This window comes from Dendrobates tinctorius, unplaced genomic scaffold (genome assembly GCF_039654945.1).
Source record: "Dendrobates tinctorius isolate UK_male_01 unplaced genomic scaffold, ASM3965494v1 ptg000128l, whole genome shotgun sequence".
In the NCBI taxonomy this organism is placed as follows: Eukaryota; Metazoa; Chordata; class Amphibia; order Anura; family Dendrobatidae; genus Dendrobates; species Dendrobates tinctorius.
The window spans coordinates 17037195-17049903 of NW_027361796.1; the positions used below are offsets into that span (position 1 = coordinate 17037195).

General features: G+C 42.0%; 1 protein-coding gene across 3 annotated transcripts in view; it reads right to left on the reverse strand.

Moving 5' to 3' along the window:
• Positions 1–12709, reverse strand: part of FOCAD (focadhesin) — a 364090-nt gene that overhangs the window by 219974 nt on the left and 131407 nt on the right. For all 3 annotated transcript variants that reach the window (XM_073542693.1, XM_073542692.1, XM_073542694.1), the window contains one exon: positions 5941–6204. In XM_073542693.1, the coding sequence (XP_073398794.1) occupies positions 5941–6204 (264 nt within the window). The remainder of the gene's footprint in view (positions 1–5940; positions 6205–12709) is intronic.

Sequence of the window (12709 nt, forward strand, 5' to 3'; positions counted from 1 at the left end):
AAATCCTCCTACGGCCCCAGAGAAAAAGAGGAAAAACTACATAGAAACAAAAAATCTGACACCTTTTTTCTTTTTTTTTTTTTCTTTTTTAAACAATTTTTTCCTGCTTTTGAGTACCCTAGAATCTGCGGTATGGCTGGTGATTTTGTTATGAATGGGTCACCGAGGAGGAAAACTAAACAAGCTAAGTCACAGAAAACCAGAGAGGTTGGTAACTATGCAGATTGCAGACCCCTGATCCTAACCACACAAGTAGCAGCAGCCGTGGAGCGTTCCTACGATGAACGTAGATGCCTCGTCACAGCCAGAGGACTAAATAAGCCTAAAGCAAGAAAAGGGGAAAACTAACTGCCCCACAGCAGACCCCAAAGGAATAGACAGCCCCCACACATGTATTGACGGTGAAACAAGATGAAAACACAAACACAGGCAGGAAAATAGGCTGAGCAAACGATGGGGCCCAAACTAACTAGAAAGGACAGGAAAGGAAAGACACTGTCTGCAATCTGCCCAAAAAACCCTACAAAAATAATGTCCAACACTTCTGATAGCAAAATTAGCCCTGAAGTCACTAGACTTCTCCCACTATATCAGCACTCTGAAATATTCTGAGACAGAGCAAAAAAGAGACCAATCTAATAAGGGACAAAAAGCAAATTGGCAAATACAGATAAAAAAGACTGGAAATTCAGCACAGCCCCAGCCGGGGCTGGCTGACCACACAAAAAACTGAATATACCAACAAAATCATGTGTGAACATTAGCAGAAACACTTAGCTTGAGATGACGGGAACAGAGCTGAAAACCAAGACCTGAAAAGCCAGAAGGAATCACCAGCACCAGAATAGGGCGTCGGCTGTCTTAAATCCAGTCTGAGATTCCAGAGATCCAATCGTTATCCTCATCATCAGGTGGCAGATCTCTACTAATTAAATCAACCTCACTACCTCCTGTGACCACCAGAGGGAGCCCGGAAGGAGAACTCACAACTGGTAGACTAGAAAATGAGTTCACAACAGACACCACTGTAGGCATTTACTACAGACCGCCTGTGCAAGCTGAAGATATGGATGAACGCTTTATGCATCAAATGTCCGAGTTCTCCAAAAAATATGACATAGTTGTCATGGGAGATTTCAGCTATCCAGACATTTGTTGGGAATCTCTCTCAGGCAAAACAGGTCAAGGAAATTCTTATCCTCTCTTGCTGACAACTTTATCTTCCAAAAGGTAGGAGAGAAAACAAGGGGAACTGCTACCCTGGACCTAAACCTTATAAACAGGGAGGAAATGGTTGAGGAGGTAAAAGTGGCTGGGACCCTAGGAGGTAGCGACCATGCTATTTTAGAATTTTGAATAACTAGAGGAGGAAGACCTGTGAAGACTCAGACTTCAAGGTTAGATTTCAGAAAGGCAGATTTTAAGGGATTCAGAAAGAGAATTGGAGGGATCCAATGGCTGGATATCCTTAAAGACAAAAATGTCCAGGAAGGATGGGAAATCTTGAAAAATGAAATTCTCAAAGCACAATTGTTAACAATACCGAAAAGAGGGAAGAATAGGAAGCGCTTAAAGAATCCAGGATGGATGAACACAGAACTTAAGCACATGCTAAAAAGGAAGAAAGAACTGTTTATAAAATGGAAAGAGGGAGGCATATCTAAAGAAGAATATAATGCTGTCTGCAGAACCTGCAGGGCACGAATCAGATTATCTAAAGCTGACAATGAATTGAGGCTTGCAAGAGACGTCAAAAACAATAATAAAGGATTTTGGGGATATGTCAAAAGTAAAAGAAAAGTCAAAGATGCTATAGGATTTTTACAGGATGAAAATGATGAAATGGTAAGACAGGATGTTGAGAAGGCCGAACTTTTAAATTCCTATTTTGCATCTGTTTTCTCTCAGAAAGGAAATGTAACATCAACTATTCTTCACTGTCCTATTAAGGTAATAGAAGAATCCAGGATATCTATAAACAGAAAGATAGTGAGGAAACACTTAGCTAACCTAAATGAATTCAAGTCTCCAGGTCCAGATGAATTACACCCCAGAGTACTGAAGGAGATAGCAGAAGAAATTTTTGAACCGCTCTCCATAATCTTTGAAAATTCGTGGAGAACAGGAGAAGTCCCAGAAGACTGGAGAAGAGCAAATGTTGTTCCTATCTTCAAAAAGAGGAAGAAGGTGGACCCAGGCAACTATAGGCCGGTGAGTCTGACTTCTATACCAGGAAAGATCTTTGAACAAATTATTAAACAACATGTATGTCAGTACCTGGATAAGAATGAAGTGATTAAATAGAGTCAGCATGGGTTTGAAACTAATAAGTCATGTCAGACTAACTTAATTTCCTTCTATGACAGAATCACTGATTGGGTGGATCAGGGTAATGCTGTATATACAGTATATCTTGACTTCAGCAAAGCATTTGACAAAGTATCTCACACAATTCTTATTGAAAAAATGACTAAGTATGGAATGGACAAGGCAACTGTTAGGTGGATTCATAACTCGCTTAGTGATCGGACCCAAAGAATGGTCGTAAATGGCTGCACATCCAGTTGGAAGAATGTCTCAAGTGGGGTACCACAGGGCTCTGTCCTGGGCCCTGTATTGTTCAACATCTTTATCAACGATTTAGATGAAGGAATTGAGGGTAAATTGATTAAATTTGCTGATGACACAAAGCTAGGAGGGATAGCTAATACTAGAGAAGAGAGAGAGAAGATTCAAAACGATATAAACAAAACTGGAGCAGTGGGCAGCAACTAACAGAATGGTTTTTAACAGGGAAAAATGCAAAGTACTACATCTGGGCAATAAAAATGAAAAAAGCATATACAGAATGTGAGGAATAGGGCTAAGCAACAGCACATGTGAAAAAGACTTGGGTATACTAATAGATCACAGACTGAATATGAGACAACAGTGTGATGCAGCAGCAAAAAAGGCAAATGCAATTCTAGGATGTATTAACAGAAGCATACAGTCTAGATCACGTGAAGTCATTATTGCCCTATACTCCTCTTTGGTCAGACCTCATCTGGAATATTGTGTCCAGTTCTGGGCGCCACATTTTAAAAAATGCATCAACAAACTGGAGCAAGTTCAGAAAAGAGCGACCAGAATGGTGACCGGTCTGAAAACCCTGTCTTATGAGGAAAGGTTGCAGGATTTGGGAATGTTTAGCTTGCAAAAGAGAAGACTGAGAGGAGACTTAATAACTGTCTACAAATATCTCAAAGGCTGTCACATTGTAAAAGGATCATCTTTATTCTCATTTGCACAAGGAAAGACTAGAAGCGATGGGATGAAACTGAATGGGAGGAGACACAGATTAGATATTAGAAAAAACTTTTTGACAGCTAGGGTAATCAATGAGTGGAACAAGCTGCCCACGAAAAGTGGTGAGTTCTTCTTCAACAGAAGTCTTCTAACAGAGGCTGGACAGATATCTGTCTGGGATGATTTAGCGAATCATGCTTTGAGCAGGGGGTTGGACCAGATGGCCCAGGAGGTCCCTTCCAACTCTACGATTCTGTGATTCTATGACATTGCGCAAGCACAGCTTCACAACCATGACTGAACAAAGTGAAGTGCACCTCTATGGCTAAATGAGCAGGTATGACATAACTATAAAGTGCTTTTTGCACAGGATTACAGCGCCGTTTGCACTGAAAAAAACGTGTTGGTGATTCCCACAGTTTTATTCGAGCGTGCTGTTTATGACATATTCATTCCCTGAACATGGTTTGTACTTTTTGAAATGTAGGGGGAGGAAGCCAACAAGGAGCGTTATGTAGCACATAATTGTGGCACAAGGCTCATCTTGATAAGATATTCTCTACCTATAGCAGATAACCAATGACCCCTTTATTACACATATTTGTTGCTACAGTGTGCGTAAAATAAAGGTTTCATTTTTATGTGTAGGTACCTAGACTAGTCCGAGAGCCCTTATCCCTATGGTTTATCAACACCATGTGTGGCTGTGGAAAAAAGACATAAAATGGAATAATCATAATAATAGATATTATTTTTACAAACACTGCAGCAACGCTTATATGTCATAAAAGTATTATAAATACGTTATTAAGAACCTGATACCATTTTAGTGATAAATCTCCTTGACAGGCCCACTTTAATTTTTACAACCAGTTTGTTAACTCCCAGCAAGCAGTGATTGGAAAAGCTTAATGTAAAGTTCTACCTTATGGCACTATGCCTCAGTTTCGCAGAGTTCTCATTTCCAATACATAGTGGATTATCTAGATGGCGCTGCCTAGTATATTACCTGTCGGCACTGTTACAAGTGTGTAATGGTCACGATCCCCCACAATACACTTCTCTTTGGTAAGGTGTGTCTAGCGGAATTCTGAATGTAGTTTTCTGTCTGAATAGCCAATGAAATATCAACTTAACTTAGGGTAGATAAGTGAAACAAAAAATTCATATAAATACTTAAAGGGGTTACTGCAAGATCACATGTTATAGAATTAAGATCATTTCTCTCCACAGCTTATTCATCGTTCTACTTTACATAATGAAGCAAACTAGCTTTGTTTGCTATGGGAAGGGTTCACGTGCCATCTTGCCTTCAGAACTTCCTGTACTGTGGCCTAGAATAATGGCTAGTGTTGGCATCGCCATCAAACAAGTCATCATCTGGTTGTTCTAGGTGAGTGCAGTGGGCTGTGAATTTGGCATAGAAGAGCCCCCAAGTCATGAGATGGTACTGACGGTAGAGTGGGTGGCGCAGCACAGGTAATGAGGAAACGTAGTCTTATGGAGCAGACATGTAAACAGGCTTGCAACAGTGGATTTGGGGGCTGAAAAAGAGGTTGCTTTGTTGGCTGGTTGGTAAAGGTCCATATGTTTTTTTTTACCATATTAAAAATTACAACGAAAAACCCTTCTAAAGTGTAACAGTGGTTTCAAGAGAACTTGCAGCAGAATGTCTGTGTCTGCCTCTAAGCTCCTCCCTACTCTTCTCACCATAGAACTTTATGAACACCAACTGCCATCTATCTCAGTAATGGGAAAATTTGTGTTCATGGAATACAAATTTTACCTGTGAATTGGGAATTTTGAAAATCATTGATCAGTCCTGGTGGAGAAAGAAGTAGATTTCTCCGATAAGCAATATTACAAAAGTTGCTTACTTTCATGTGTATTATTCACTTAGGATATAAAATAAAATATTGGTTTCTCTTTAGACTCTGGTGCAACTGTCATCTGAATATGCTGTCTTATGTTAGGACAGCATATTACAGAGGCGGTCAGCTCTCCTAATAGCCCGAAGAGGAAAAAAATATATACTTTGTGCAATCAGCTAATAGGCATGATGATCCTAGTTATGTGGATCAGTTGTACTCATAAGAACTCCCATCTGCCTCCCTTAGTAATGATTAACACACTGTTCTGCATTAATGCATAGACCACAGCCTGTCAATCATCACTTTGGCAGTTTTCATAGTTTATCATATCACTGGACATTCATTCACAAATGTATTCACTACTGGAGTACATAAAGAAATGAGCCATTAAAGGATTTTAGATCTCAAACATCAGTTCACCACCTGATCAATCCCCTCCTAATAGAACTACGGTCTCCCCCATAGTTGTGTAGGGAAGGAAAGCAACATCCAACACCTTCCAGGCCCAGGGTCATGGTTGTCACTTTTAGATCCGTCCTCCAAACACATTATCTGGCAAAAATTGCAGTCATTCTGTCTTAGGATAAGGTGACTTGTAGAAAAAAAAGCAAGTATGATCTATCAACTATTACCAATATCACTTTAAATGTCACAGTGTATCAAGGTCAAAAATGTAAATTTTTAGACATTTATTGCTGAGAAAAAAGCCAAAAACAAACGGCAAAACTAACAAAAAAAAGAAAGAAAAACAGAAAAAAAAAGTAGAAAATGCTTTGGGCACCTGGGAAGGATCAGCTTTGGCAACTTCACTGGTGATTTTTAGGACTTTTTTCAAATTTGGTCCCGTCTCATGGATCAGTAGATATCCCAGCAGCAGGGACACATGTATGGGGACAGAGTTAGTGAAAGGAAGCACTGAAGACAGAGATGTCAGCCAGGTGAAGGTCGCTGTGCCATCATCAGCTTTCAGCATGTTCAGGATGTTCAGCGTGACTGTCACTGTGGAGTGCCAGGTAGTCACGGGAAGAGGCAGAATCACACAGGCCTAGATAAAAACACAAAGAAAGGGAATTATGAATAGCCATCACTGTACATGTAAAGTGCTGCAGAATATGTCGGCGCTATAGAAATAAAATTTATTATTATTATTCACAGTCTGTTACCATCAAAGACGTTGTCAACTGATTTTCATCAGACAAGTTATGACACATTGTACCAAACTGATATTTTTTTGTTCGCTTAATTATCCCTATGTGTAATTAAAAATGGGAATATTATTTTAATAACTCATCTGCTCATATGTCAGTGCTGACAATAAGCGTATGTGCACATGTAGTCTTTTGGAGCTGTGCCACTACAATGCTTGATGGGAGAAAAGAAGTGCATGTCACTTGTTTGAAGAGTCAATCCAGGCCCCCACCACCGACCTTAGCGCTGACAATCTGGCCAATTATTTAAAAGAAAAAATTTACCATATCAGACTGGAGATTTTTTTCTCAAAGTCCTAGCATAATGCACTCTCCTCCCTCCCGCATGGCATCTAGCTCACTTTCTGTTTCTGAACCTTTCACTGAAGTAGTTACCTGGCTCCGTGCATCTTCTCACCCTACTACCTGAAGCAGGGATCCTATTTCCTCACATCTCCTCCAACCCCTTTCCCTGGCTGTCACCACTTACCTAACTAAAATATATAATCTCTCTCTCATCTGGTATCTTTCCCTCCTCATTTAAAGTGGACCGGTCTGCAGGATTTTGCCAAGTAAGTTACAGATAGTGTCAGGTTGGCGCTGTTACACTGTTTAGGGCAGGGGTCTCAAACTCGGCAGAGTAAATGGGCCGCACATGAAAAAAAAATTGAGCTGGGGGGCTGCATTCCTTTCAAACTTAATACACCCCGTACACACTCGACTCCGCTCCATACACCTCGTACACACAGGGCTCCGCTCCATACACCTCGTACACACAGGGCTCCGCTCCGTACACCTCGTACACACAGGGCTCCGCTCCATACACCTCGTACACACAGGGCTCCGCTCCATACACCTCGTACACACAGGGCTCCGCTCCATACACCTCGTACACACAGGGCTCCGCTCCATACACCTCGTACACACAGGGCTCCGCTCCATACACCTCGTACACACAGGGCTCCGCTCCATACACCTCGTACACACAGGGCTCCGCTCCATACACCTCCTACACACAGGGCTCCGCTCCATACACCTCGTACACACAGGGCTCCGCTCCATACACCTCGAACACACAGGGCTCCGCTCCGTACACCTCGAACACACAGGGCTCCGCTCCGTACACCTCATACACACAGGGCTCCATACACCTCCTACACACAGGGCTCCGCTCCATACACCTCGTACACACAGGGCTCCGCTCCATACACCTCGAACACACAGGGCTCCGCTCCGTACACCTCGAACACACAGGGCTCCGCTCCGTACACCTCATACACACAGGGCTCCATACACCTCGTACACACAGGGCTCCATACACATCGTACACACAGGGCTCCGCTCCATACACCTCCTACACACAGGGCTCCGTACACATCGTACACACGGCTCCGCAGGAAATCTGCACTAAATCCGCAGGTAAAACGCAGGTCATTTTACCTGCGGATTCAGCCAAATCCGCACGGAAAAATCCGCAGCCAAATCCGCAACGTGTGCACATACCCTTAAATTGACAGCTTGGTTGATGAAATCTGTCTTGTGGTTGTTGTTAAATCTGTATTTGCAGTTTTCAGTTAATGAGATTCTCGTGCTTCGGGGCAGCCTGTGGGCAGGTCTTTATGTGGTGCTCTGTTTACATATTCATCCTTATGGGCTTATGATCCCTCAGTGACCTGCCTCCTATTTTACATACTACTTATAATAGTGTTGGCTTTGACAAGAAAAATGTAGCTTCAGCAAAATAGCACCATTTTGTTGGAGGAAAAAAAATTTGGCTGCAGCAAAATGGTGGCGGCACTTGCGCAGTAATATTTATTAGCAAGCAATGGATGCTACTGCGCATGCGCGGCGCCATTTTGCTGTAGTTGAATTTTTATTTTTTCAAAGCCAACACTCTTATATTCCGTATGTAAAATAGGCGGCAGGTCACTGAAGGATAAGGATGTGAATGGAGAACCAAATAAAGCCCGTCAACCATGTTATCAATTTAATTAGTATAATGGCGCCAAACTGACGGTGTCTGTAGCTTACTGAGCCAAATCCTGACAAGTTTCACTTTAAAAATGCCAGCATACATCCATTAATTAAAAAAACATCCCTCCACCAGAACTGTGCTGCTTAACTACAGACGTGTCTCTAATCTTCCCTTCATCTCTCAAATCCTGGAACACTTGGTCCACTCCCGTGTAATCCGATGTCTCTCAGATCACTCTCTCTTTGACCCTTTACAATTTAGATTCCACTCTTTACACTACTGAAATTGCCCTCTCTAACGTCTCTGATGATCTACCAACAGCTAAATCTAATGGTCACTAGTCCATACTGATTCTCCTGGATCTCTCTGCAGCATTCAACACATTGTGGATCACCAGATCCTCCTCACTATGCTCTCTGTTCAATGGCGCTCAAAGACACCACTCTCTCCTGGTTCTCCTCCTACCTCTCTGGTTGCTTCTTTACTGTATGTTTTGCTGGTTCCTCTTTCTCCCCTCTTCCCCTTGCTGTGAGGGTTCAATTCTAGGGCCCCTCCTCTTCTCCTTATATACTGCTCCTAATAGGCAATCCATCTGTAGCTTAGGTTTTCAGTACCATCTCTATGTTGATGACACCCAATTTTACACATCCCCTGATCTCACCCCTGCAGTATTACAAAATTTCAGTATTTCTGCTGTCTCTAACATTATGTCCTATCTCTATTTAAAACTGAATCTGTCTATAACTGAACTCCTTGTGTTTCCTCCCTCTACTAACCTTCCTATATGTGGATAGATAGTGGCTGTATAACATGTACTATACACACATAGGGAAGACAGGACAAATGGTGGGTGTGTAATGCATACCATACATACACAGTGTAGATGGGACAGATTTTGGGTGTGTAATGTGGCTCTACCATGGCACCCAAGTAACACGCCCACCGTTTTGGCCATGGGTCACTCTTGAAGCAGATTTTTCATTGATCCCTTACATTCGTTCACTTGCTTGGTCATGTCACCGACACCTCAAAAACATATCTAGATTTCGACTTGTCTTACTTTTGACGCTGCAAAAACACCTCCTGTGCTCTTATTCATTTTCTTAATATTTCAACTCTCTACTGATCAATCTCCCTCTTACTAAACTCTCCCCTCTCCAATTCATCTTGAATGCTGCAGCAAGGATAATATACCTGTCCAGCCATTACACTGATGCCTCTATCCTGTGCCAGTCACTGCACTAGTTACCTGTTGTGAGTTCATTTTCCCCTTCGTCACTGAGGTCTGGTGAACTCCCTATTCTGGTAAAGGAAGGTAATGAGCCTGATTATCAGGCACCTGAGCCTAATGAGGATGACTGGCTGAGTGGAGTCACGGACTGGATATAAGGCTGCCGACGCCCTTCTGCCCTGAGGGTGATTTCTCTGTGGACTTCTAGGACACCAGTCTGATTCCTGCTCCTCTAAAGCTAAGTTTTTTGCTTTGCCTGTTAGCATTTGTTTTTGTTTTCCTTGCTTTTCTGGATTCTGCCATTCCCTGCTGGGGTGAGCTGAATCTCCTTTTGCCTGTTGCTCTGGCTTCAAAAAAGCTATGTCAGTACTCAGGAATATTCTGAAGACAGAGCAACAGGCAAAAGGAGATTCAGCTCACCCCAGCAGGGAATGGCAGAATCCAGAAAAGCAAGGAAAACAAAAACAAATGCTAACAGGCAAAGCAAAAAACTTAGCTTTAGAGGAGCAGGAATCAGACTGCTGTCCTAGAAGTCCACAGAGAAATCACCCGCAGGGCAGAAGGGCATCGGCAGCCTTATATCCAGTCCGTGACTCCACTCAGCCAGTCATCCTCATTAGGCTCAGGTGCCTGATAATCAGGCTCATTACCTTCCTTTACCAGAATAGGGAGTTCACCAGACCTCAGTGACGAAGGGGAAAATGAACTCACAACAGTTACCTATCCATTGCAAAGTCCAACATAAACTTATTACACTCACTCACAGAGTGCTCCATGGTTCAGCACCAACCTACATCTCCTCCCTCGTGTAAGTCTACCACCCTACACGTGCCTTGCATTCTGCTAATGACCGAAGATTAATATCCTCTATAATCCAAACCTTCCACTCCAGTCTACAAGATTTCTCGAGTGCAACACCAATTCTTTGAAATGCACTGCCAAGGACAATTCGACTAACCCACAATATCCACAGTTTTACACGTGCCTTAAAAACCCATTTCTTTAGACTGGGCTATTGCCTCACCTCACTTGTCTAACAAACCGGTTCATGCAATGTTATATAAATACTGTTTATTATATTGATGGCTGGACCATACAATAGAAGCATTTTTTCTTATCTTTCACCTTTCGTTCTCCCCCATTTCCTCATGAATTGTAAGCTTGCATGCAAGGCCCTCAGTCCTTTTTGTATCTGTTGATTTAGGCGTTATTCTATAATGTCTTTATTGTCTGTACAAGTCCACTCTAAAATATAACGTTTAAAGTGCTGCGGAATATGCTGGCGCTATAGAAATAAAAACTATTATAAGAGTCTACTGATGACATAACCCTCCAAACTAGTCACATACGTCATTGTACCCCAGCATCTCTGACATAACTGGAGCTGAGCTGCAATACTGTACACAACCGGCGGTTTCATAGTGATGAAGCATTCTTAAAAGTCATAAAAATTTTGTGCAACGTGGAGTTGCACAAAAATGTTGTGACTCACGGCCAATTTCATCCAGCTCAGCCAAAATGGTGAGAGGCTCATGAATTAGGTACCTCTGACTCAAGTACTAACCGTCATCAAGACCAGTAGAAACAACACCGGTGTCCATGAATTGGTGTCTATGTTTTTTCAGCCAATACTACCATACATTAATTATAAACCTGAGATGTCAAAACATTTGAAAAAGGAAAAACTCCCATCAGAACAATAAATGAAACAGCATTCAAGTAAAATTTCATGTCAGTAGCAACTAATTGCACCATGTGTACTCTCCAAAATGTCAACACTTTCTGTTCTGTACCATCATGACAAATGTTCCCATAATTACTTCTCAAACAAAGACACTGATCCTAAGCTAACAGTGTGCACAGGAGCGATCTATCAAGTTCTGTAGTGGCTTGGCATATTCACTTTAGCACCATATTGGCATTATTTCTAGGAACACTAGAAATAAAACTCTTTTGCAATGTAGATATGTTTTGTAGTGAAGGTAATGCTTCCTAATCTGAAGATTACAATCTGGACATTAAAGGGAAATTTTTATGATAATCCTTTAGGGACGCAGAGATTTTTCCATTTCTTCTGTAATGTGCTCCACCAACCATAGCTTTTGAAAGTTTGCCCTGTAAAAAAAAAAATTAAGCCCTCATGTGACTACATTGAAGAATAAAGATTTTTCCTTCCCTTTTTTTTTTAAATTATTTTGGGCGTCATACAGAGCTGATGGAATCATCCCACTATGAACCGAGTCAAATTTCCTTAAATTCGTGAATTAAAACAATTGGTAATTTGCTTTGTCCAGCGTCATTTTACACTGCTGAAGATTGCATCTGCCAGAGAGCAAGCTCACACCAAGTCAAGTGTGGACATGCAATCTTCTCCATAATGTCTAGCTGCTATCACATAGTCTAGAGCAGTCAAGAGGGGGCTCTATCACACGGACGATAAATGATGTGTGCAGGAAAACCAGTGGCCATTTTAGAGTTTTATGGCCTAGATATAGGAGGTCAGTGTGTACAGCCCATCATTACAAATTGGAATACAAAGACCTTGTCAGAGTGTGGTGTACAAAATAGAAAATTGGAATAGTTGTCATTATATAACTATTTCCAGACTAAGATTCGAGTGATAATAAGTTTATGGACCTGCAGAGTCTGTGTGACCATGAAGAGATGCATCCATGCATCTTCGACAACCTACAATCTGGCTTCCGTCCCCACCATTCCACTGAGACTGCCTTGACCAAATTTGCTAACGACTTACTTACAGTCAAAGCTAATAGACAATTCTCTCTACTCCTCCTTCTAGACCTGTCCTCTGCCTTTGACACAGTTGACCACTGCCTCCTACCACAGATCCTCTCTTCCTTTGGTGTCAAAGACCTTGCCCTATCCTGGATCTGCTCATACCTTACCAACTGCACATTTAGCGTTTCCTACTCCCATACTACCTCTTGATCTCGACCCCTCTCTGTTGGTGTCTCTCAAGGCTCTGTCCTTGGACCCCTTCTCTTCTCAATCTATACCTTTGGCCTGGGACAACTCATAAAGTCCTATGGCTTCCAGTACCACCTATATGCTGAGGACACTCACATCTACCGATCTGGCCCAGATGTTACCTCTCTGTTGTCCAGAATTCCAGAGTGTCTATCAGCTATATCCTCCT